At 48.6% G+C, this 26,140-nt stretch overlaps 1 protein-coding gene across 2 annotated transcripts in view; it reads right to left on the bottom strand.

The window, feature by feature from the left end:
• SLC22A18 (solute carrier family 22 member 18) overlaps positions 1-14,181 on the bottom strand; it is a 59,878-nt gene extending 45,697 nt beyond the window's left edge. For both annotated transcript variants that reach the window (XM_040608593.1, XM_040608591.1), the window contains exons 1-4: positions 13,641-14,181; positions 12,387-12,484; positions 9,567-9,712; positions 8,683-8,815 (exon numbers count right to left, since the gene is read on the bottom strand). In XM_040608593.1, the coding sequence (XP_040464527.1) occupies positions 8,683-8,815; positions 9,567-9,712; positions 12,387-12,484; positions 13,641-13,823 (560 nt within the window). In that variant the 5' untranslated portion in view covers positions 13,824-14,181. The remainder of the gene's footprint in view (positions 1-8,682; positions 8,816-9,566; positions 9,713-12,386; positions 12,485-13,640) is intronic.
• Between the last annotated feature and the right edge of the window lie 11,959 nt (positions 14,182-26,140).

Raw genomic sequence — 26,140 nt, forward strand, 5'->3', positions numbered from 1 at the left:
CCTGATCGCTGCACTTCTGCTTTAGAGCGCAGTTGGAGAGCAGAGCTGAGCCTCTTACATCTTTGTAAAGCAAAGCGAATTATTCTAATTAACATATAGGGTCTGTGTCTCTCCCAGGCCATCCAAGCCACCTCCCAGGCAACTGTTAAGTTACAAGACATGCTGCTCCTCCAAAGCTGCTGCTCCATATCCCCCAAAATGCAATACAACCATAAAGGGCATGTTTTGTCCTGCCACCTGCAAACACTGGCTGGGAAAACTGGGAGTGCCTCTGCATGTATGTGCCATGGCACAGACCCACTGCTGGCTCAGCACACAGTGCTATGCCCTCTGCACTGACAGACCCTCACCGTGGTGTCTGGCCTCTCAGATCACTCCCTGAGCATTGCCCTCCTCTTGGATCAGCACCTCTGTTTGCCAGTGGTGCTTAAGGGCGTTCGCTGCACCACTTGGCACAGCACAAGGCTCAGCCCGAGTGGTCGGGAGCTTGCAATCTAAATGTGACAGAGAACATTCCTGGTGCTGGAATACCTTCTCCCTTGGCCGCGACAACCCATGATTTTGTCAGGTTAAAGAGACAATCCCCAGCACGTACTGGGTTTAGCCTGGAGATGACCGTTCGGGAAGTCCTTTGCCCTCTGGCTGCTTTCAGTGCTGAATGCTTCACATATCTTTGGCTCTTGCCAGCTGGTAGAGTGGCTGTGAGCAGGGTATAAGCAGAGTTTCATAAAGGGACTGTAAGGAAATGAAAACCCGGGGTGGGGCCACGGAAGCTGGTGTAGTTCATGCAAAGTTCACACCTTTTTTATTCCCCTCTGAGCACCCCATCCAAGCAGCCTGGCCTTCACCCAGGGCCACGGCGAACTGACACCCTGTGACAATGAGGTGTTGCATCTCTCCATCCACCTGGCAAACTCCTGCTCGTCCCATCAATCTGGCAGCGATGGCCAAGAGAAGCACTGGGAAGGGTTTCATACCCCATCCGAAATTCCTCCAAAAAGGCTGCTTTTGCACCCATCCTTTACAGATGCCATACTTCAGGCAGGAGGAAAATGGGAGAGAGCAGCAGCAGTGGATGTGCTGTCCCGTTTCTTCCCCCGTGGGAAATGAAGGTCCATATTGGAAATCCTACTTCCTTCCAGCCCAAGCCCCTTGGTGCTCCAATCTTACTGCTGCAGATGACCCAATACGTCTGAAAACACTAAGCCTTTCTCCTGCCGAGCCTCACCCCTCAGCTCCTCGAGACCTAACTCCTCCCAGTCCACTCTTCCCATGCCAAATCCACACATTTCCGTTCATCCTGACCTTCCCTCCCTTGTCTGATAGTCCTTCCCACACAAGCACCACATCCTTCCTGCCCCAGTCTCACCACAAGGCTGGGTGCATTCACCGAAGCAGATCAGAATGAAAGGTAAGCATGACCCTTTGAATCTAAAGGATTAGCAGCTGTAACAGACAGAGCTGTCCATACAAACACGTGCAGGCACAAACGCAGGAAGGTTGTGCCACCCTGCGTTGCCCTCCAGGTCCCTCTGCGGGCTCTTGCCGGGTTCAGCTCTGCCCCTGTGCTTCAGCCCCCAGTCTCTGGGACTCCCCGCCACTGTGTTCTGTGGCTGGCTGAGCTCGGTTTTTTCTGCTGCTTTTCTGAAACAGCAAAAAGCTGGCACTTGCTTTTGATTAACTGTTAAAAAAAAAAAACGGAAACAAGCCGCCAAAATGGGCTGGTAGCTGGGCTCACAAAAAGCCTGCCTGCACAGGGCACCAGGGGATGAAAAAGAGGACACATCCAGGAAAAACTGCATGCATTCCCCCACAGCAGTACGTATTTGCATGAACACACGTCATGACAGAAAGAGTCTGCATCCCAAAGGCTGATTAATCTAAATAGCAATATTGTAAATGTACTGAGAGAGGGGGAAAAACCATCTCATTGCCCCAATTATGCATGAAGAAAACTAGTGCAGAGGGATGGGACAATCTACTCGCGTCACAGGAAAATTGCAGCAGAGCCAAGTCCCAAATCCCAATACAGGGACTTAACCACAGCCTATTCTGTGCTTTCTATTTTCTGTTAACAAAGAAAACAGTATTTCCCTGGATGTCAATCCCCAGTGATACTCCTGGATTTGCTGCTCGGTCGTGAAATATTCCAGGAGTGGGAAAAGCAGATGAAGCTCCAGTGAGTCATGAGCAGACACTGCCTTATTGTGAAGCTGCACAGTGAGGACCATGTTCAGCTTTATGACACTGCCTCTGCTAGTGAGGCCAGACCCAAAACACCTTGTGCCTTTCCATAAAATTCCAGTTTTGAAGGTCTGGGGCTTTTTTTCTTTCCATTTTTTACACTTATTACTTGGGGCTGTTAAGCTAGGCTTAACAAGAAAAATCAGCCACCACCTCAATGCAACCTTGCAGGGACACAGCTACCAACCAAGCCAGGCAGGGCACCACGCCACAGAGAAACCCAGTGCTTTCAAAGCATCAGCCGAGGGGAGCGGCATTGAAACACCCGTAATTGTTCAGCAGAGTTAACTTCAGAAGCACACGCGCTTTTGATCGCTATCTAGCCACCACGCGCACAAAGCAGGGTTTCGCTCGCCCACCGCCCCCTCACTTTCTGACTCCAGGCATGGGGCAGTGAGGCAGGGCAGCTTCCCTCAGCACAGGGCACGATGAAAGCTGCAGAAGGCAGCAAGGAAGTTTCCTTAGCTCGCCCACAGATATTCCCCCACCCACCCCCTTATTTCCCGTCTGTCTGTCTGTCTGTCTGCTGGGGTCAGCCCTCGGAGGGACACCAGGCAGACCACGCCAGGAGTCCCCCTTCCCATGGCTCTGGTGCAAGTCAGTTCCCAGCAGACCCCAACCCTCAGCTCTCTAAGCAACACAAACCAGCCACACAAGGAAGTTTGGAATAGTTGTGTGTTTTTGTTTTTTTTTTTAAAGCCTTTTCATCATAGTTTCCCTGGGAAGATGAAGCAGCTAACCCAAAAGGGCAGGGATGCCCAGGAAGAAGGAGGGTGCTGTGAGGAGAAGGGGCAGGTGGACATCCCCTGTGAGCTGGCACAGACACGCTCCTTCCCACCAATCCCCTGCAGAAGGCTAACTGGGAATGAGGGTCTGATGGAAAACAGGGAGCTCCTCACAAGGCTGAGGAGGAGGCTGCCAGCCAGCACCCCTTTAGCTCGACGCAAGCAGAGCCATACCCCATGCCCTGTGACCGCCCTCAAGGGTATGGGCTCTCCCTCCCATGAGCTGCTGGCTCCTGCCCCCCAAACCCCACTCCTCCTCCCTTGGGAAAGGGCCCCACCCATGGGCAAAGGACCAAAAAGGACCTCTCCACCCCATCATCATGTCTCCCTCCACTGAATTTTAGACCAGGGGTTGTAGGGCGAGCATGGAAGCATCAGGTTTCCTGAAGGTCTGCAAAGGTGGAATGAGGGCACCTTTGCCGTGTCAGCATGATTTTCTAATGGGTAAATATGAGGAAGCCAGTGGACCCAAACCTAAAAATGGTGGCCTAGAAGTGGTAGGTGAGGTAGAGGTTTGCAGGAAGGAAGGGCTGGGGATGAGCTTACTGACAACCTGTCTGCTGGATGAAAGCAGCACAGACAGGAAAACTGCTTAGGACCTGCAGCCTGGTGACTTCTAGTATGTTCACATTCCAGCATCAGACTCCAGGACTGTGACCGCAGGCACAACATGTTGATGGTCAGACCTAGTGTTTTGGGACTCAAGTGTTAAGCAGGCAGAAAGCCTGTGAAGCTGACTGTTCCCTGAGCTGTTTCAGGCCTGCTCCACGACGAGGTAACTGGTGCTATAGGAGTGCTGGTGCCTCTCCGTCAGCCACACAGAGTCTGCACAGCAAATTTAGGTGTAGCTGTCTCCACTGTAGATGTCTAAGATTAGGTGAACTCCACCAAAAGTTCACTGAGGCATTTCTCGGGTTCAAGAATAGGTTAAACAAGTCATCAGAACTAGAAAGCTCTGGTGCTGAGAGTAAAGCGCCCTAGACCTGAACTCTGAACAACAAGTTGTGGAGGGATGATATGCATGATCCTCTATTCAGACCCAATTAACATGGACCTTACAATCTTTGGGACCATGGCTTCCAAAACTAAGATTGTTGTCATGCAGAGTAAACAAGAAAAAGAATCTCTGGATCCTTTTTCACAGAAGGCCACGACTGAGTCCTCTGTGCCTTTCCAAACCATCAGCTCTCTGACAAACAGCCCACTTGCTATTCCCTCCCCATCCCCCCCAAGGCACCACAGAGCTCATCCGATGGTGACAGACCACATTGCAGCTCATGGATGACTTGCTGGCAAGCAGAAACCACCTCCCTCTCTCTGAAGTCCCTTAATACAAAGGGCAACGCAACACCTGTACAAATGTCACTGATCCATGCTGCTTGGCTGATCAACATCATCGCAGGCAGAGAAATACCACAGTTTCTACTGGAAATGAGCGAGAGCAACTCCCAGCAGCAGAATGCCCTGCTTTGTCCTGAAACGGAGCACAACCCTCTCACCCTTGCCATGTTCCCATCCGCCTTCCCAGCTCCCAACCTTCAGCCCCTTCAACACCCACAGTTTTTCCACTCTGATGCAAAGCGATGAGAAATTCCCTGCCAGAGGACATTGTTCAAATGGGTTATTGAAAAGAAATGCAATTCCCTACTCCGGGCAAACAAGCTCCTTCTTTTTCCCTTGAGGAAGAAGGATAATAGCACAGCCAGGGCAAAAACCCAAAAACCTAACAAACTATCCCCAAAGCCTGCTGTAATAATATTAAACAAGAAACCAAAGGAGTTTGGCCAGGAAAATCCCAAGTTCAAAAGAATAATTGCTCCATGAGATTTAAGCCTACAGCTGAGTCACTAAAATGAAGAAACCTGTCCTCCACAGAAAGCAAACAAATCTTGGGTCATGCACCAATGCTTCTGTATGTCCTTGTTAGAAAGAAAGAAGAAAGCGAAATGCAATTAATCATAATCCCAGAAGAAAGGATGAAATCTCTGTAATTAGCTACCTAGACTCATCTTTCCACTTTTGAAGACTAATCCAGCCTTCTTTCACTCTTCACCCACTGTGCTGCCACAGAAGTCTACTACAAATACCAAATCACTTATTTCCAGGGGTGCACACTCACCTGCAGCCTGTGGTCCCCAACAACTTTGCAGTAAGTGTACAGGAAGGGGGGAACATTTGCAGTGAACAAACACAGCTCCTTCTCTTAGTCACTTTTCGTTGATGAGCTGTCATGCAATCTGCAGACTCCTTAAGAACCTGGAGACTTCAAGCTGAATTATAGGAGTTATTTTTTAAGCTAGGTATTTTTTTATATCCACAATCCTGATCCAACTGATCAACGACCAGAAAACACCAATTAAAAAAATAAAATAATAAAAGCACACAAACATGAAAACACTTTCCAAACGGTTAAGATTACAACTGCTTGTGTTAACAGATTGGCTTATACCTCATCCTTAGGAGGTGTAAACTTGCCTGACCATAGAAAGCACGTTCTTCACAGCTGTACACACTGTACAGAGGTGAATGTATAGGGTTATATGTTGAGAGCAAGGTCTCCAGCAATTAAATTCAGTAAGACAAAGCCAGCTGGCAAGCAGCTCCTTTAATTGCAAAAGGCAATGCCATATTCCACAGATGAAAACGTGTCCAGGTCTGACTAAGTCACAATTTCTTTGTTATAAGTTCATTCAAAGTTCTGGAAAACATGTGAGGAAGTGTGGTAGTTTAGAGAGAGGAAGAGGAAGGGCTGAAGCTGGTGGCTACAGCTTAGGAGCAGAGGTCAGGATTCAATATCCAAAAAATCCTATGCAGATCAGATGAAGCCATTCAACTTCCCTGGGGTTCCCTTAATAAATAAGGGTTGACAAATATTATTCCAACAATCACAACAGCGACAGACCAGCTCTTTAGATCAAGTACATCAATAGTAAGCACAATGCAGTGAAATACCACCAAAATTACATCAGCTGAGGAACTGAGACTGATTTCTAACCCCTCTCTTGTATACAAACCACTGCAAACATATGAACAATTCTGTCAGTAACAGATGGGGAATGCTGGCCAGCTTTGTGGTGAGGGAGAGCAAACAACAGAGTAGACAGAAATCTCCAGCTTTGCTCTGCCATGCCATGGCAGAAAAGCTGATTTTCAAAGGAAGGGGATTGGGTCATTCTTCTGTGAAAAAAACGGAAGCAATTACACAGCCCCAAGCACAGCTGGAGCTTTCCTGCATAAATGTGGGAAACAGAGGGAGATGATTCACAGCCAGTCTGTGGGATATGGCAACAGGGCCAAGGAGCCTCGGGTGCGTCCATAATGCAACACCCACTCCTTTCCCTGCAGGTCAGTGCCACAGACACAGCCAGAGGTGCCAGGGATGCTCCGAGGGCTGCTTTGTGGCGCAGAGCTGTGTTCATCTGCTCGCAGGGCTGAATTCCCGCTCACCACCAGTATCAGCCAACACACTAAAATTCAGTGGATCGCTCCTCTAATCATTGCACAGAAATCTGGCAGAAAAGCTAAGCATGGTGGTGTTAAGGCAAAGGTGGTGTTTGGCTGCAGCAAAGGTTGCTACCAAACACCCAGAGTGGCCTTCTCAGCCTGGAGCTGCTGTTTATAAAATCAAATCAACCCTTTGCATGTCAGGGTGGTCGGAAGGGTCCTGGAGCACGCTGGAGTTTGCCCCTTCTTAACGGAAATTCCTACCATCCTTCCAGGGGAAGGCACAGATCCTCCCGGAGAACACCAGCCGGGCTTCCCCCGGGCCCGCGCCGCATGGCGGAGCAGCCCCAGCCCCGCCGCTGGGCGCAGGCGAAACCACCCCCAGCCATGGGAAAGGCCGCAGCTACAGCACTTTTCAGGTGCACGTCCCTCGCTTCCCCGTGACTACGGGCAACGTTCGCTTTCCTCAGTGCTACAGGCATACAAATGTAAGGGCCAGAGGCTTTCCGAACAAGCAGCAAGGCGGGGAGGCTGGCAGCACCAGCCCGACACCCCCAGCGGGGCTGCAGCCGTGCCTGGGGCCGAGGCCGGGGATGCGCTCCCCGCGCTGGGTCCTGTGCAAACCAGCGACCGCCGCACTGGCTGGAAAGCGAAAGCCGTTAGATTTCTGCTACGTAACCGTGCTGCTTGATGCAGACATTTAAGTATGGGCATACAACCAACGATTAAGCTGAGAACCGCGGTAACCTTTACTTTCAGACAGCACACAGAAGGGATACACTCGTGGAATCCCATTGAAAATAACACTTATTAAAACCCCACTCAACCATCGACTTCTACAAAGACCTTAAAATCCTGAGTTAGCTAAATATTATGTACATCCCCAAATCTAATTTTACGTATCTGTACAAAAGCAATCCCCCTCGCCAGCCCCGTGTTGATGCAGAGCAGGCACCGACCGCAGGATAATTAGGGAAAACCTTTCCAGGTTTCAGGCGAGGAAGGGAACTCCCGGGGCAGCGGCCCTGCCCGGCCCTGCCGAGGTACGGCAGCGAACCGTGTGCTCGGGTCCGGCCGGACGGCGGCCTCCGCCTCCCTCACCCCGCAACAGGGCGCCGCGCCGTCCCGGAGGGCCCCCACCTCCCGCCCCGCTCCGGCCGCCGCGCCGGGACGCCGGTGACGCTTGCCTCGGTCGACCGGGGGTGGCGGGGAGAGGGGGGCGGGGGGGCGAGAGCGCCGCCGAGGGGCCGGGGGGCGACGGGGAGAGAGCGCCGCCGAGGGGCCGGGGGGAGAGAGCGCCGCCGAGGGGGCGCCCGGGCGGGGCCGCGCGGGCCGACAGCGCCACCCAGCGGGCGGCGGCCTTTCCCGTGGCCCCAGGGGCAGCGCTGCCCCGGCCGGCGCTCGGCAGGGCTGGGGGGGCCGTTGCTGCGCTGACCTGGACCTGCACGAGCAAGCGTCCGTAACAGCGGCAAAACAAGCGCTCAGCCGCTCGTAAGGGATTTAGTATCTTGGGGTTTTATCCCCACTAGAGAAACGCTGGGGAATATTCCAGGAAGGCGCAGCCCGCGCACTTGCCTGCCTGCAGGGCTCCGCTGCCCCCCGGTGGGGCCTGCCCCCTGCCCCCCGCCCCCTGCCCCCCGCCCCCGGTGGGGCCGCACGCGGCACGGGAGCTGCCGGGCCGCCCCCAGGGCTGCGCCGCGGGACCAGCCGCACACACGCTTCACCCGGCCGCCGCGGCACCCACACCTTCTCCCCCTCCGCCCCACTGTCCCAAGCTCGCTCTCCCGTTGCCAAGGCCCTGCTCCGTACTGGGCGCCCCCAAGCACACCAGTTTCCCCACGAGTTTTTCCACTCCCAGCTGTACAACACTGTTTCTTAAAAGCAGGCTGCGCAGCACGCGCTGCCTTTCAGCACACTTGGCTCCAGAGAGGAGACGACTAGGAGGGAGACACACTCCATTTCTTACTTCAGCTTGTTTTTAAATCAATTGAAGTGGACGGAAGATGAGATTTTCAACAAGGTCTCCTTAAAAACAGTTGGGAGTTGTTCTCTGTTGCAAAAGCGAAAGCCACATTTTGAGTGCTGGTACAATCCTCTACTGCCACCAGCAGTAAGATACCGTCAAAAGCTGGGGGGGAAGCAAAATACCCCTCAGCAGCTCCCTCAATGATCCCGACAAGGCCAACCAGCGAACAAGCACGCCACTCACCCGAATTTGGTGGAGAGGACACCTCCCAGGGCAGAGCCAACGATGATGCCTATTCCAAAGCAGAGACCCAGCTTCCCCAGAGCATCAGCGCGTTGGGAAGGAGTAGTCAGGTCTATAATAACCTTCTGAGCACCTGCAGTGAAAAAGATCCCTTGAAAGAAGCTTGACAGAGGGCCCGAGCAGCAGGCACGCAAATTTTTAGGCCAAAGAAACAGTGCCTGCCACAAAACGGTCCTTGTAGCCCCAGGGCAAATGCTTGTGCACACCGCTGAGTGGAATTGGCTCAGCCCATCAGCCATAGGAAACAAAACCATTCAAACCACTCAAACCACTTCACAAGTGGCAAGAAGAGGCTTAACACTCTATCAATTTCAGTCCTCTCACACGAGTTACATGGCCTTCTGGTAGCTAAAGGCTGTTCATGGTTTTTATTAGGAACATCTAGGAAAGGTAGAATAGCTTGGTGGGCAACGAAAAATAGTTTTGTAGTCATGTTTCATTTTGACCAATATGCTCATTTTACCAGGAGAAGGGGAAAAGCTCTCCTATAAAATATCCTGCATGGAAGAAGGCAGCCAAGAAGTTTAGGTTAGTACTGCTGCCAGCAAGTGGTTGTCACCGTGTCTGGATGGTGAAGTCCAAGCAGTTTGCTCAAGATCATACAGGAGGATTGACCTGGTATACTACAGGCTACTAGCCCTGCTTCCCATAACCAGTACACCTGCTGCTTCATGTTCTCACCATTTCACCCCTGATGACCATCAAATGTTCTTCCTGCCTGCCTTCATGCTGTTGGGCCTGTTGACTTCCAGCAACGTGAGCAAGAAGAGAGGAATCGGTCAATACGAGCAATTGGGAAACCACTCAGCCCTGACCAACGTTACCTGGTAGTCCATGCATGAACACTGCTGGCAGCCTGGAGAGGAAGAGGAGGGGGATGCTGGTGGAGATGGATATGAGCAGGAAGAAGGCACTTCCAGATGCACAGGAGAGAATTAAGGCTGCTCGGGTGCCAAATTGATCTGCAAACCTGGTACAGAAATGGTACAAGGCTGTCAGAAGTGGGACTGTGCAGCTCGTTGCAAGCATGACGCACCCAGAGGGATGGAGTCACATGGCCATCTTGCTCATTTATCTGCCATAGGAAGTGCTGATCAGATTCTCAGAAATGCTCTGTTCCCAGAAGAGGACTAGATATTCAGAGGAGCTCAGCTCAATGGGCCTGAGCACTGAACACTCTCTCTTCATTGTGACTACCAGCAATACAAAAATTTGCCTTGGAAAAAAACCCCCCAAAACAACCAAACTAACCAACCCAAAGCAAGCTCCACCAGAACTGGAAGCCTTGCCTGGAGGAGGAGTGCAAGGACCAGTGCTGAAGCACCAACTGCCCACCTGGGACCACAGGCACAGATCCTTTGGTGTAATGGGAACATGCCAGCAACTGCTGCTACTCGGCCCATTTCCAGACCCCTCGTAAGCACCACATAATACGTGCTTGGTTAAGTCTCCTCCCCGGCATCCCCAGTGAATAGATGTGGTTTATCTCAGAGCTACTGAAGACCAGCCACAGGCAGTTACAGCAGCTCAGTAACTCATTCAATAATAACATTCACTTCAGAACTCACAGCACCCTCAAATTTTACTTTGTGACGCAAGAGAGTTGGTTCAGACCAGGGAGTCAGGCTAGCTAATTTTTTAGTTCAGGTTCAATGGCAATTGAAGTTATTCCAGTTCCTTTTCAGAGGATGTTAAAAACAACATTTTTCATTCAACACTACTTAAATAGATAGATAGATATTCTTCCATGTAGGTTCAATAAAGACTTCAAGATAATGACTCACATTTGCTTCTGTCTGAGGAAAGAAACTCTTAACAGACAGATCAGGTTTTGCTTCAGGTTTTACTCAACTCCAAGATACTTTACAAAGCTAAGTTGGACAAAGTCCAAGAGTACCACAAAAAAGGTTCTGAGCAACTGGGACTAAGATGGCCTTAGATTGTGCCCTTCACTTCAGTTCCTCCCTCCTTCATTTTATTCAAGTCACATATTACAGCTAGCAGATGAGCATTACCTTGCATAGCAATGGGTTGCATTTACACTAAAAGAAACACCCCCCCCCACCAACCCCACACCCACCTCCGAGAAGTGCCAAGGCTAGTCTACAAAGCTAAACACAAGTAATTAAAGGGCTTTGTGTTGAAAAAGAGGAACAGGTCAAAATCGTGCTGTTTTCATGAAAGCCGGGGAAGTTTATGTTATCTGTTTGTAACCTAAAGACCACAATTCACTACACAGTCCAGGGCTTTCTTGGTTTTGTTGTTTAAGAGTAAATTTTATTGCTTCATCTTCTCATGGCCGTTTAGGATCAACCAAGAAGAAAAAAGAAAACTGACTAAGGTACACATTTTTCTCTCCTTTATCCCCCTCCTTCCCATTTTCTCTCTATCTACCTTTACACTGAGGTCAAAACAGCCTTGCATCTAGGAAAATCCTTTTTATCTCAAACCTACACCGCAGATTTTGGCTTCAATCTGGCAATATAGACCTTCAGTCCCATCTACACCAGTGGGAGTCCAGACCCAGACAGAACCTGGTTTGCCATTTTCCTTCCCTTTAGCATCTCTTCTGGACATGGGTGAATGGAATGCACAGAGGAAAACCAGATTTCAGATGGCACTGGATCCAGAACAGAAATATTACTCTAGTTTTGTATTTTAACAGAAAAAGCATTCAAACTGGGTCCTTTGCACCATCTCTGTTCTTAGGAATGCATTTTCTTCCAAGCTTTACTGGAGAATTCAATGTTGTTATTAAGATGTGTATTATTGTAGTGTCCAAGGGCTTTTCAAGATCAGATCTCACACACCACGTACCAGAGGATCCTCCCAACCTATATCAACCAGAATGATAAATCCCATGCAGGAAAGCTGAGGCACACACCAGCTCCGTATCCATTTACTACTTTGCTGATCAGTAGCAAGACTGAGAAGAAAAGCTAGATTTTCTCAGCCTTGTTTTCATTTTCTGTCTCTGGCTTACACTGCTCTTTCAAATTCCTTCTTTTTGGCAAAGTGTTCCCCATCACTTTAATTTTTTTGGGGGACGTTTACATCTCATTAAGAACAAGAGCATGCTTATCCCACAGGGTAGGGAGGCAGAAAACCCCAGTCTCTTCCACTCTTCTTATTTTGATAGATGAGCTTATAGCTGCATCAGTTCGTAAAGATTCATGCAAGTCTAGCTTTGTGTTAAACACTGATGTAGATACAGTGAGATTCGGCTGTAAAAATAACATGATCCTCAGTTATTTTCATTGACAGCTCTACTTAACATCAGTAAATATCCTCTTTTTTAGGTTTCCCAGTCACAAGACATTTTTAAGGTTACACATGGCTATAAAACATTCGCAGGATTAAGCCGTTAGGACCCAGGCTCTGAGGACTCTGGTGGTTTAAGCCTGTTCCCAGTATATTGTTACACTTAAACATCTGTCATTAAAACATAGCTAAGTTAATATAAAGGCTGCGTCTATGTTGTGGTTATTTCTAATTACAGTATTTATTTTCCCTTTGCCCATTTATGAAATCTTCAAACATTTCAACAGGACCATGAACCAGAACTAAATGATTTCTTATTAAACTATAAAAATTCCTGGCCTTTTTCAGCAGTGTAAAGGGTCATGAGAATTGTTCTCACTTACCTTCCGAAAATAGGACCTCCCACAAGCTGAAGGACACCAAAAGTTGTCTGGAGGTAGCCAAACCCCATTGAATCCAAACCTAGGCTCTTTGCCAAGTACTAAAAAAAAAAAAAAAAAAAAAAAAAAAAAAAGAGGAAAAAACCCCAACAGGTCAGGGGAAATTAAATATGCTGTATTTCTGAATAAAAAACTTAATGTCTGTGTGGAGAGGACTGCAGCTTCAAACAAGCACTTCCTTCAGTTCCCCGAACCTACAGATGAAACCTTCACTGGGTCAGACACATGCTGCTTAATAAAGACCAAAGGTCTCTGTCCCATGCCATCCACTAATGAAGGTCAGGGAGATGTGACCAGAAACATCAGTTTTGCACCCAAAGGTCCCTGTCCCATGCCATCCACTAATGAAGGTCAGGGAGATGTGACCAGAAACATCAGTTTTGCACCAGGTGACAAACCTGAATCACCCTTTACCAGAGCAGGGCAACAGAGCTGGGGAAGGGGCTGGAGCACCGGTCTGATGGGGAGAAGCTGGGGGTGTTCAGCCTGGAGAGGAGGGGGCTCAGGGGGGACCTTCTTGCTCTCTACAGCTGCCTGAAAGGAAGCGGTAGCAAGGTGTCAGTGTCTTCTGCCAGGTAATGAGTGACAGGACCCAAGGAAAGGGCCTCAAGTTTTGCTATGGGAGGTTGAGGTTGGGTATTAGGAAAAAATTCTTCACAGAAAGGCTGGTCAAGCGCTGGAACAGGCTGCCCAGGGGGTGGAATCACCATCCCTGGGGGTGTTTAAAAGCCACGTAGATGTGGCACTTAGGGACACGATTTAGTGGTGTACTTGGCGGTGCTGGGCTGATAGTCAGACTCATCTTAAAGGTCTTTTCCAACCTAAATGACTCCGTGACTCTATGAAACCAGAGGAAAGAGTCCAGTAAGCAAGAAGCAATGATTCCCACTCACAGCTGGTTTATTATGCCCTCAGAAAAAACCCACCTCTGATCTGAAACCTCTGATTTCTGCTGCCTGCTTGTTGGGTCACCCTCCCGTGCAAGCAAGACACAAACTACGCCAACTTCACCCAGGGCTATCAGACCAGGAAAGGGCTCTGGGTGCTACTGCAGTGCAAATAAACCAGCGTTCTCTGCCTGGGCATGCCCTGGGCACAGTCTGCTCCCCTGCCGGGAACTCCCTCCCGACTGCTGCGAAACTACATAGCCTGGCACCACAGCAAGACGTGCCGTGGAACAGGACAGTCCATACTCACAGGCACGACTCCCATCTGCATGAAGAGGAAGGTCAGCTCCAGGGTTACGATCAGGTAGGCAACAAGGATCACTTGTCCCCTCTTGACATCTCCCAAGCAGCCTCTCTCCCCCAGGGCCTCGCTCCTCGTTCCGGAGGCTTCTTCCTTGCCTCTGGAGCTGGCTTTTGCATTGATAGCACTCATGGAACAGCTTGCTGCAGGCTGACAGGCTGAAAAATGATGTGACGGTGTTTTCTAGCTGGGAACACAAGGCATAGGTAAGCTGCAGAAGCTGTGTGTACAGTCCAAAGCTTACAGTGTGAAAGGTGCTGAGTCAGCGTGACAGGGATGGTTTGTTGTGTGTGGGTTTTTTTTTTTTTTCCCCTCCTTTCTTCCTCTTTTTTTTTCTCTCCTCTTTGCTTACTTGCTAGGCAGGATCAAAGGCAACCACACACCAAACTGCAGATCTCATTCTTCAGCCTTGTCCCAGGTGGGCTCATTGCTTCAAGTACCATCACAACAGAGACCAGCCTGGGGCCCAGCAGGGTGGAAGCGGACATTGCCCCAAACAAGCACGTGAGGAACTCTTCAGCTCCTTAACTGTTTCACTTCTGGTGGCTCAGAAGAGATGACTGTTTTCATTCTTTATAAGAGGCACTTTGATGATTTTTTTTTTTTTTTTTTTTTGGAGGTTGCAAGCAAAGCTTACAGCAGAACAGCTATTCCAAAGTCTTCCTGGTACTTGCAGTAAATTTACACAGATCCTGGAACAAGCACAGGTTTTACATGCAACTAGAGTTGCTTTCACCAGCACTTCCAACTGAACCATTTTGCCTCCTTTACCAGGTCCTGCAAATTTATAGCGAGACTGAGCTAGCAAATGTTCACATGTGACTCCACTTAGACTACAAATTACCAGCCAATGCCAGAACCTTTTTTTTAAAACATTAAATCCACACAAATCACGAGGCTGACTGCAAACTGGGGAATTAAATAAGACTTATTTGTCCTTTGGGGGGTTTGTTAGTTTGCTTCCTTGCTTGTTTGTTTGTTTTCTTACTTGTTGAAGCCTGGAAGTCTGGTTGAACATTTATCTTTATTTTAAAGACAAAAAGAAAGCAGAGATCCCAATGCTCCAGTTTTGTAGAATCACAGGACTTTTAGTAGGAAGGGACCTCAGGAGATCTCATCCGCCCTCCTGCTCAAACACATCAGGTCAGCTGTGGCCTTTTCTAGACAAGCTTTGAAAACCTCCGAGAAAAGAGATTTGCCCCCTTCCCTGAATATCTGGGAAAGAAGATTTTCCTGATGTCCAATCTGAATATCTCAAGCTGTAACTTGTGGCTGTTGTCCCTCCTAGCATCAGCTGCCACTGCCACAAAGAGTCTGGCTGCATCACCTCTGGAGCTGCCCTTCAAGGGCCAAAATATGAGTAAAAAAGCACCTTTAAGGAATGACTTTAAGGAAAGCCACGCCAGCACTCCAACAGCCCCAACTCACAATGCCCTAGAAGCTGTATCTATTACCGAAGAAGGAAGATTACCCAGCATGTACCCCGATTTAGCAGAGGATCAGTGTTCAACATTTGGCTCATCTCAGCGCGAAACAATGGATTTGCCTGTGCTTTGAGTGTCCTGCAGCACAGCACCACCATCGTCACTCCCGGGTTTGTGCTGGACAGGAACAATGTACAAATTACGAGCATTGAATAGAAGAGTAAAATTAATGTGAGAACTCTCTTTATGGAGGTTTTGAGACAACCAAAAAAGTAACTCATGCAAATGCAATGTAAAACACTGCTTACGGGAAACGTTGCTGACTTGGACTTGAAAAGCGTCAATATTTTGACAAGTGAGTTTGTCTCAGCAGCAACTGAAAACAGATCCCAGCAAGGCGAGCAAGGGAAGCAATGACTTGCAGATGTAGCCACTTTCCACCAGATACAAGCCTTGTTCTTCCCCGGGGCACGCAGCGCAGACAGCTCACCAGCCACATGCTCTCACTCAGATTTAGCTCCTTTTTACAGGCAATGACAAGGGAAATACAGTAAAAAACCGTGGAGTTTAATTTTCAGCCTCTGGGGGAAAAGACACAGTTCTGAGAAGCAGGGACCTAAACTTGGTGCCTGGTGTGGAGGTGACCATGGAGAATGGGCTGTGATCACCAGGCTCGGTTCCTCCACATCCCTGCAGCCTCTTGATGGCTCAGTGCCTCAGCCTGCTCCTTAGCGTCTCAGACCAGGCTGCAAGTGAGGAAGTACCCTGGGCCCACGTTGGCAATCCTGTTCTAGCAGTAGTCTCTTTGGGTAGGATCATTTATCTCCCCATCCCTGCACTTTGGGACGGACAGGACAAAGGGAAGAGGGTGGCAATTTTAAGCCACCTTTACAAGCCGTGAGCCAAGCCACGTCCATGCTACCCTGGCTCAAGGACGCAGGGATGAGCTGTGTTCTCCAGACTTGATGAAGACATTGGCAGCCCTGAATCATCTCAATGTCCTCCCGCAAGGTCTTCTGTGCAGCAACTTGGACTTTCCTGACTTTCAGAATTGGTCAGTCTAGAGGTTAAACATAGCAGCAACAAGCACTGATGGAAAAACAGTCCGTGTGATCTACACAAGGCAGATCCTCCCCTAAGCGAGAAGCCTGCCCTGTCCGAAAACGTCTGCAGGAGCCAAAGTATGATGGAGATTGACTTCGTCCCCAGCTATGCCCTGCTGAACGTCACATTTGTGGCCACCCAGCTAGGGGCCAGTTCATCTCTACCTGTAACGATAATGCACTACTAATGGCAGACGGTGTAGGCTGGCGCTGCAATTTTATCTAAAGGCTCAGTTATAGGCAATACCACAGACAGCACACGGTCACTGACGACCCCTCTTTAAAAAATAAAGCTTAATTTTAAAATTAAAAATTAATGTTCTTGGGCAGGATAAGTAAACTTTAAAAGGATAGGTATTGCAGGGAGACTATGGTGAAAGCAAGCAAGGAGATAAATGTCTTGCGATGAAACTGCAGATTAGGCCATTAGCTGTGCATTAAGCCTTGACAGTCATTCCCAATAGTTTTGGAGTATTTATAGTTGCCTTCCGTGGTATATCTTTCCTGAGGCCTATTTATCTGATGATCTCTGGAAAAATAGAGTAGGAAACTGGAGAACATCTTTAAAAAAATAAAATTATAAAGACATACTGTTTATGTTACTTGAGCAGAAATCTTTTCTTAAATCACTGGAAGTGGGAAGCAAGGCCAGCACATGCATGGGGAGGGGAAATCCACCCACAGCATTACCAGCAGTTGAAAAAGGAAAAATTGTGGGGAAATAAATTCTGAATCCTTCTCTCAACTTGTGTTTTTTTCACAGGAGAAGCTTAATATGAACTGTAGCAACACAAAGAACCCTGAGTGGGATTCACCTGCCTGCAGAGGGCCAAAGCAAACTCGACAGCCTCAGGAGAGCCTTGCAGAGGGATGGAAGCACAGGTGCGCTGCCCAGTGACGAAGGACATCTCTCCGGCCTCAGACCCTCTATGACTACAAGTTGGCAGATCTCCCCAGCTACACAAAAGAGCAGTGGGATGAGCCAAACCTTGCTCCAGGGCCGACCAGTCACAAATCGTTGCCCTCGTGGGTACACACCGTACCCACGGCAGGCGTGAGAGCTGGCAGGGATTGCTGGCGAGGGGATCCCTGCCTCTCGGGTCCGGCAAAGCTTTCCTTTCTCCTTGCAAAGAGAAACTGCATTTCTATGGGCTGTGTACTGGGGGTGCTGGAAGGGACATGAGGTGTGAGATGGATGGTTCCGAGCACACCTCTCCCTGCCCGAGCAGCAGCAAAGACAGCCCTTCCCCTCCTCACAAGAGCATGGTGAGGCCACTGTACCAAAACCAGTTTGGCCAGCAGATGTTCAGGCAGGGAGACACACAGAAACCCTTTACAGAGACACAGCCATCAGGCAGCTATCATCCTGGCCATGCTTCTTAAGCTCTGTAATACAAGAGAGAAATATCTCGAAGCAATTCCCCAATAGTGGGAATGCTGACTTGCCATAATGAGGGAAACCGCTCACCACCAGCCATGGCCAGCAGGAGCCATCAGATCCACAGGATCTGGCCCGATCCCTCTCTCTTCCCCTGACCCCGACACTGAGGGAACTGGTCTCATTTGTAGCCTGGTGAAAGATTTACACAGTTAAGCAAATATGAGCATAAATGGCCTGGTATTGCCAAAATTATGTTCCATGTTTGTTGACTGATTTATTCCTTTGTCTAATAATGTTCATGAAAAAAGCAGCTCACTAATGAATGGAAAAAGACTCCACATGGCCAGAAAAAAAAAAAAAAAAAAAAAAAGCACCATGTTTAGTTTACAAAATAGCACAGTCTTCAGGGATTTTCATAAAAACTACGGAGACAGTCCAAATCGGCAATGAAATCAGATTCCCGGTGGCTGCTGAACTCTTTTGGTTTTTTCTATGTGTGTATTAAATTGCAAAGAGCAATTACTTATAATTTGTTTTTATAAAAATGGTGGTGTGCTTATTCTGCCTGGCAAATTATTTTGTGAAATGGGAAAGGCTGTTGTTCATTCTTTTGGTAAAGTCTTTGTTACTTAGCATATTAAACTGCAAATCATATTTTATCTGAAAGATGGCTGGTTATTATTAACTTTTTAATGGTAAAGCCCCAAAGCTCCAGCTAATATCGAGACGCTGTTTGGTGCCCTGCAAGCACAGGAAGGGGTCAAGACTCAGACAAGGGAAAGGAATGAGATCCTCCTTGTCCTGCAGAGGGGACCCAAACAGACAGAGGGGTTTAATGACTTCCCTGAAATCACAGAGGAAGTCTGTGGAAGAGGCGGGAGTCAGACTCAATCATCCTTTGGACGCCAGTCCCATTGTTTAACCACAGGACAGCTTCTCCTCTCTAATATTCTGGAAAAATTCAACCAAAAGAGAACATTTCTGAATGCTGGAATTTGACAACAAAATATGCAGATGTGGCAGAGACTGTGTCAATTGTAGATGTGTTTTGGAAAAATCCCGTGGCCTGAATTCAGGAGAGTTACACCAAGAAAAACATGACCAAATAGGAAGAAAAAGCTCGGTTCCTTGTACCCATCCAGTCTCACTGGCTCCAGCAGGACCTCGCCGGGGCAGGAGCCTCTCGTGCCTGCTCAAACCGAGTGCTGCCTTGCTTAGGATGATTTCAGCTCAGCTGGAGCCCTTCCCTCCAGAGTCATCTCCCTCGTGCTGCTGTGGTCTACCTCTACCCCAAAATCTCTCCTGAGCAGACAGAATCCCCTCAAGTTTCGATGAGCTGCTGCCACGTGGTGCAGAAGGGCTGCTAGGATGCCCGGAGAGCAGCCGCCGACCTTCTCCTTCCAGCGAGTACATCAAAAGGCAGCCACCAGCTGCTAAGTGGTCTGCTCTGCTAGGGCACTGAAGAATCGGCAGCGAGAAAATGACTCTCCCTTTAGCCAAAGCCCAGCTCTGCTGGGTGGGCTCTCTCCTGGGCAAGGGATGATCTCCCCCAGACTTGCCATTCTGCTTCCTAGTGCTCAAGCAAGCGTGAGACAGCCATCTGTGTAGGAAACGGTGATTAAAAGAGTGGTTATAGCATCGGCTGCCGAGCAGGGTCCAGGCAGCTCTGCATGCTAATAAGTGATGGTGATGGCCCAGAAGCGACAGGCATTTCTGCCGCCTCTGTGGTTGCGCCTTCAGCTTATTGGCATGTTGGCGTGACCGACCTTCAAGCAACTTGCTGCTGGATAACGGATGAAGCCCTGGGCTCCAAGACACACATAGTGCATTGGAAGTCCAAAGTTTATAGCCAAAGAATATGCTAGATGTGACAAAAAGGGATACACGCACACACAAATAAAGCCCCATACTTAGCCTGCAATATGCAGCGTTTCATTTGGCTGGTATTATACAGCCACCTTCTGGAATTGCAGCAATGTCTGGAATGCAAAAGCTGTTTATTATTTAAATAACATTTAAACCATTATAATTTATATGAGAATTGTAACTGATTGGGACTGTATGGAGCTTCTTGTTGTGGTTTGCCGTAGGAATGCTGCAGATTTCCTCTGCACACATTACATTCTGCACACAATGGGAGCCCCAGACGTTTTCAGCTAGTCTCGAGCCTTCTGCATGTACCAAAACATTTTCCTGTGTCAGAATCAAACAATTGCCTGATTTATAACGCTGGAGCATTGAGGAGACCACCAGCAACACAATGTAACAAGAATCTCTCTGTTGATTAGCTTTTTGATGAAGCTATACATGGCGCAAACAAAACACGGATGTGTAGTCAGCGTTTCTGCTAACGTACGTTCTGCATAAAGCCGTGAGAGAAGGCGTGTGTCTGTGGAACCCTGCACCCCCCAGACACGGCCGCCCCCCACAGCAGGGGTCTGTGTTACATCCTCGGACAAATCCTTACCTGCTCAGGGCCAGGGGAGGCACGTCCCCTTTCCGCCCTGCTCCGTTTGGCTGGCTGCTTTCTCCACACGGACTCAGGACCTGCACGGAGCCAGCGTGGGATGGGGAGGAAAGGGGGTGGCTGGCCCCATGACCGGCTGGCCCCCACCCACTACATAGGTGGTGGACAGTGCTGTGTTGCAGATATTAGCTGCCAATGGACGGAAGAGGTGGGATGAAGGTATCCATAGACACACAGGTCTGGATTTATCAGCAGCTCCGAAGTGGTATAATGTGCAAGTGTGACAGCCCTTGATGTATCTGGGCTCTAAACGCCTTCCAAAGCCTCACCCAAGGTCCTGATGTTTCTCTCTAAGCAAACACCTAATTTCAGCTGAAGACTTGAATGGGACTTGTGAAATCAGAGCAGATGCCTCAGTTCGCCCTGTTGCAAGTTGGAGCAGAGCACACACTCCTGCCTGTTATAGAGCTTACCCAGAAAAACAGAACCTTTAAAGCTTTAGAAGACAGCAGCCCTTGGAGGTATCCACTCTGCCAGCCAGGTCTCCATCTCCTGCATCAGCAATAAAGCCTGCAGCCAGGTCTACTGGGAGGGAACGATTACAGTCCTGAGTTTTGTTAGGAATACAAGAGGGATGACAGCCCCAAGACTGCTCTTTTTTTGTTCAGACCACCAGAAGGCTTTGGAGACCCTTCACTGCTTCGTTCCAGCTTTCACATCCACCTTCTGCTTCAATTCACCTGTGACAAAAAGAAATCAAACCTCCTTTGCTGGAGGTGGAGTTTCCTCCCAGCCCCCTTAGAGCTGAGGTGGGGGGGGCACTAATAACTCTTGAGTGGAGTATCAGGAATCTTCACAGCGGTTTGGGGAAAATTTTCAAAGTAGTTTGGTAAAAACTCATGTCAAACACTGAATACAACTCTAGCATGGACAGATAAGTAAGAGGTAGAAAAGTCAATCTACCCTATCATATGAGTAAGTCCTCCTTCAGCTACATCTGAAACTTTGCTGTTAAGAGACCAGCACCTGCATGGTACCGTTTGCTTCTCTGCTTTCCAGTTCTAGCTCTTTAGGCATGGCATTTCTCCAGAGCAAGGGATGAGGATGCATTCCTGACACCGTGCAGGCACCTCTGACACATAAAGAAACCCCAAACCTGCTCAATTGTGTCTTTAAAGCACTCTCTCGAAAACTCATTGCTTAGAACAATTCTTCAGAATTATTTTGGAACAACAACAGGAGCTGTAAACAAAATCTGTCTCCTTGTAAAGAATCAGAGCAAACTTTGCACACTGTTATAATCCAGCCTTGGTGTCAGGAGCAATTTAAAGTGGGACATGAGTGGCATACAGTTTTCCTAAGAGAAAATCCCTAAGAACTATTTATTTTTCAAAAACATTTAAAAATAATTTCTAAAGCTTGTCCCCAAGACAATCGCAGGCTCACAACCCCCCTGACTCTTTGTCATTGAGCAAAAACATTAGCACTTGCCGTGGATTTACCACCAGTGAAGGAGAGAGACCCGGACCCTTTCTGCAAGGAGTGGCAAAGGCATTTATGCCCTAGAAAGAGCAGAGAGAAGGATTTAGTGTTTCCAAACATGCCAGAAGACAAGAGCTTGCCAGCCCAAACTGGAACTGGCTGCTGCTCATGGGAGGTCTGGATGATGGCTGTGACCAGGATGCACTAAACATCTTCTGCAGCAATATTTGTTTTTGAGGGTTTTTGCTTTGATATTGATGCCTAATTCTAAGCTACTCCCAAGGCCAAATGCAAGGCTGGCATAAAACAGCAATGCCTGCATAGTCTTGGGCTGTACTTGCCACTGTCAGTACCATTTGGCATTCATTAGTCGTTTCACACTTTGGAAAGGGTGGAAACAACCCAAGAAGAGCTCACTTGGAGTGCTGCTCCCTGGTTCATACGTTCCGTTTCTGGAACACTTAACTCCCTACATCAAAGTCTTCATGCACTAAAACCAGGATTCATCATCTGGCTTTTCCAGAAATCAAGCAAGTCCTGGAAATCTTCAGTCCAAACTGGTTGAGAACCAGTCCTGTCAAAGCAACGATCGGACCTGAGCACTTTGCCAGTAGTTAGGGTATTTGAAACAAAGGAAGAGAAAAACTGCTGCTGGAAAAAGGCGTCTGTCCCAGCTTGTTCTCTTAACATCATACCAGAGAGCAATGGGGTTACCTCTGTAAAACTGCCCCAGGGAAGGTGCTAGGAAGAAATTCCCCTGGCTTCCAGCATCAGCTGGGGCCCAGAGACTCCTATGAAAACCAACAGCAAACTACTCAGCAGCTCTGCCCAGGCACTCTCCTCATTACCTTCAAGACAAAACAATAAGGGTTTATTCTTTTTATTTATTGCCCAGCACAGCCAGGGGAGCGGTGGGTTATATTCCTCCTGAGCCTCTGCAATTAAATAATTTGCCAAATTCAGCCAGCTCTGCACAGGTGAAGAGACTACCACCCTGATTCCCACTGCAGGCACCCTCGGAAGCCATGGGACTGCAGCGGGGCCAAGGACCTTGCGGGGGCTGTAGAGGCAGGTCATCAGAAAAGCTTGCTTAATGGTTGTGGCGTGTGAAAAGGAAAGGGTCTAGATTAAACTTGCAGGCTGGCAGTTAAAAAAAAAAAAAAAAAAAAAAGCCATTCTCCCATCTTCAAAGCAAACGCTTTTGGTCTAGAAAGCAATGAGACTCCATAAACATAGCATCTCCAGATATATTTTTTCCTTCCAGAGCAAACTCACCACTGCTTGGCTACTGTCAGCTTAAATTATTTCGCCTGGACTGTATTTTCCCTTTGAATACCAATGATGACCAGCTGACTTGGTTTTACTTTGAGAAGAACTGCAAGATCTAGATTACTTAGCTTTAGGCTGAAACCCTGACCCCAATTCACTGGGAATTTTGCCTCTGATTTCCATGATGCCATGATTTTCAGGTCTCCCATCCAGCTCCTCTTCTGCTTTTATTGTTAGGAAAACATCTGCTTCAGACTCGTTCGGTCATGACTGTGTTTGAGAACGTGGCTCATGGTTTGCACTAGAGCATGTACCGTGTCATTTTGAAATGCATTCATGTGTGACTGAGTGCTCGCTGGGGGACAGTGAGATACCTGCTATCCTGCACAGCATCAGGGTGTGTCTTTCTTTAATTGCACCTCTATGAAATGTGAGTTTCATCAAGAGTCAGATGCAGGTGCATCTCTCTGTGCCTGGTCGTCCTGTCCTTAGCCCACCTTCTTGAAACTAAGGGTTGGGCACCTGGAGCTCACTGCCCTGCCAAATTGTTTTAGCAACAGCTCCTGCAAGAAGTGGCAGAGCAGCTGGTAAGGGTAACTTTAAAGGCTACAGAACGACCTGATGATTTTTCAATCTGGTCACAGCGCAGGAAAAAAATGTAGCTTTCTCCCGATCTCCACCATCTACCAAAGGACACTACAATCGTGTGTAATCAGAGCACTTAGCAACATTTCTGACCATGGCCCAAGGTAGGACATCCTTTCAGCTTCTGCCCCAAACTTGAGAACTGGCTCATTATGAAATAGCTCCATTGGCAGATGTAATGCAAACCATTAAAAAACCCTTTAAGCCTGTGTTAGCCACAGGCTTCTACCTCCTCTGCTCTGCCAGGGGGTACGGCACGTGGTTTCTCTTTGGATCTGCTGGAAACACTAGTGGGATTTGTGCTGACTGCTGTTGCAGATGTCACATACAAACGCTTAAATGCTGTCCCATGTATAACATGGGCTGAGCTCCCAGCAATGAGTCACAGCACCAAATTGCTCTGCATGGCATAAAGGTGTTTATAGTGCGCCGCTGGATCCAGGTACAAGTAACTCCCTGCTCTGTAGGAATACATACCATACTGTGGGCAGGGCAGCCTTGCTGTAGTTAAACTGCTGAGAAATAGAAGCAATGGACGCCCCCAAGAGAGCTCATCGAACCACTCCCTTTGCACGTTCACCACTGGCTCAGTGATGTTTGGTCCACATTCAAAGCTTGCAGCAAAATTAATGCTATGAATCTAGCAGGGAGATTATAAAGCGATTGCTTTTCAAGATTAAGAGAAAATAATATTTTAGTGCTGTGTCTTCAGAAAGTGACTATGCTAAAAGCAAATTTAAAGCTGTAGGCGAGAAGATAAATTAATTAAAGAATACAAACAGGAAACCAGGGGCTGGGGAGAGGGGGGGGGAAATTACCTCATCATGCTGCATCATCGCATAATATCTCAACACTCCATCGCAAGGAAAGGAGGGAGCAAGCCCCGAGGGAGAGGCAAATAAGAAGATGGAATCCAACTCAGGGAGCGAGAGAAGGAACAGCCAGATCCCACAGCACCATATTGTGTTGCCATGCTCTCCTAGGCAGGGAACCAGCTACAGAAAGATGCAGAAGAGATGAAGCTCCCAGGGCCCCCTGAGGCATGGCGGCCCCACATGAAACCAGGTATGTGTCTTGAGCTCTGCATCCTCTACAACAGCATCTCCTTCTCTTGGACTTCCAAGGTTCAGCTACTGTTGAGCTAAGCCACTACCCATCATATCTGAAAAGTCGTGGCAGACTGGTGAAGTTCCCAGCAACTGGAAAAGGGGAAACAAAACACCCATTTTTAAAAAGGGCAAAAAGGAAGGCCCAGGGAACAACAGACCAGTCAATCTCACCTTGTTGCCTGACAAGGTTATGGAGCAGATCCTCCTGGAAACTGTGCTAAGGCATATGGAAAACAGAGGTGACTGGTGACCACCAACATGGCTTCACTAAGGGCAAACTGTGCCTGACAGATTTGGTAGCCTTCTGCAGCAGGGTTACAGCATCGATGGATAAGGGAAGAGCAACTGACCTCATCTGCCCAAATTTGTACAAAGCATTTAACATGGTCCCAAACAACATCTTTGTCTCTAAAATGAAGAGACATGGATTTGATGGGTGGACCGCTCAAGGAATCGGCTGGATGGTTGCACTCAAAGACTTGCGGTCAATAGGTCGATGTTCAGGTGGAGACCAGAGACGCGTGGTGTCCCCACTGCAACACGGCAGTGCAGCGGGTGAGCTCTCCTTTCTCTCAGCTCTCCATGGGAGTGCCTAGGCAGAGGTACAGTTTGTACTCTGCAAAACTGGCATACTGGAGTCCTGGTCTGTGTGTGGGTGCTATGACAGCACAAGCTACCAGTAAGTCTTAATAATAAACCTAGATCTGCCACTGGCTTCAAATGCCCTCTAAACCGAGTCATCAAGCCAGGGCTTCCCTCTCAAACGGAGAAATCCACTCCTGTAAGGCACCTTGCAGGATGGGGATGTAAAATACTCCTTACTGCAAGAACCAACAGTTACCATTTCCAGAAAATATGACTGCATAGAAACTTTGGGGCCAAAAGCTTCCCAGATGTCCTCATAAAAGAAGCAGCTGTAGCCAACAAGTCAAACATCTCTTTCTTCATGATTGCGTTGTAGTAGACCTGGCTCTTTGCTAGAAAGAAGGCATACGTTTCACTGTCTCACGCACACAAAAGAAGCTTTCTGACCATTTTGGCATGTAATCAGGAATTACAAGTGTACTCAGGCACATGCACACACAAAATACACACCCCCTCAGGGGTCTATGCTGGGACCAGTACTAATTAACATGTTTGTCAGGGACCTGGACAGCGGGACTGAGCACACCCAAGTGCAAGTGTGGTTGGTGTGGTTGGTACTTGAGAGAGAAGGGATGGCATCCAGAGGGATGGGCTGGAGAACTGAGCCCGTGCGAACCTCATGAAGTTCACCAAGGCCAAGTGTGGGGTCCTGCATCTGGGTCAGGGCCATCCCAAACATGGATACAGGCTGGGCGATGAGTGGATTGAGAGCAGCCCTGCAGAGAAGGACTTGGGGGTACAGTGGATGAAAAACTGAGTATGAGCCAGCAATGTGCACTTGCAGCCCAGAAAACCAACTATATCCTGGGCTGCATCAAAAGCAGTGTGGCCCAGCAGGGTGAGGGAGAGGATTCTGACCTTCTACTCTGCTCTCATGAGACCCTGCCTGCAGTACCGCCTTCAGCTCTGAGCCCCCAGTGTAAG

This window comes from Falco naumanni, chromosome 10, assembly GCF_017639655.2.
Source record: "Falco naumanni isolate bFalNau1 chromosome 10, bFalNau1.pat, whole genome shotgun sequence".
NCBI lineage: Eukaryota > Metazoa > Chordata > Aves > Falconiformes > Falconidae > Falco > Falco naumanni.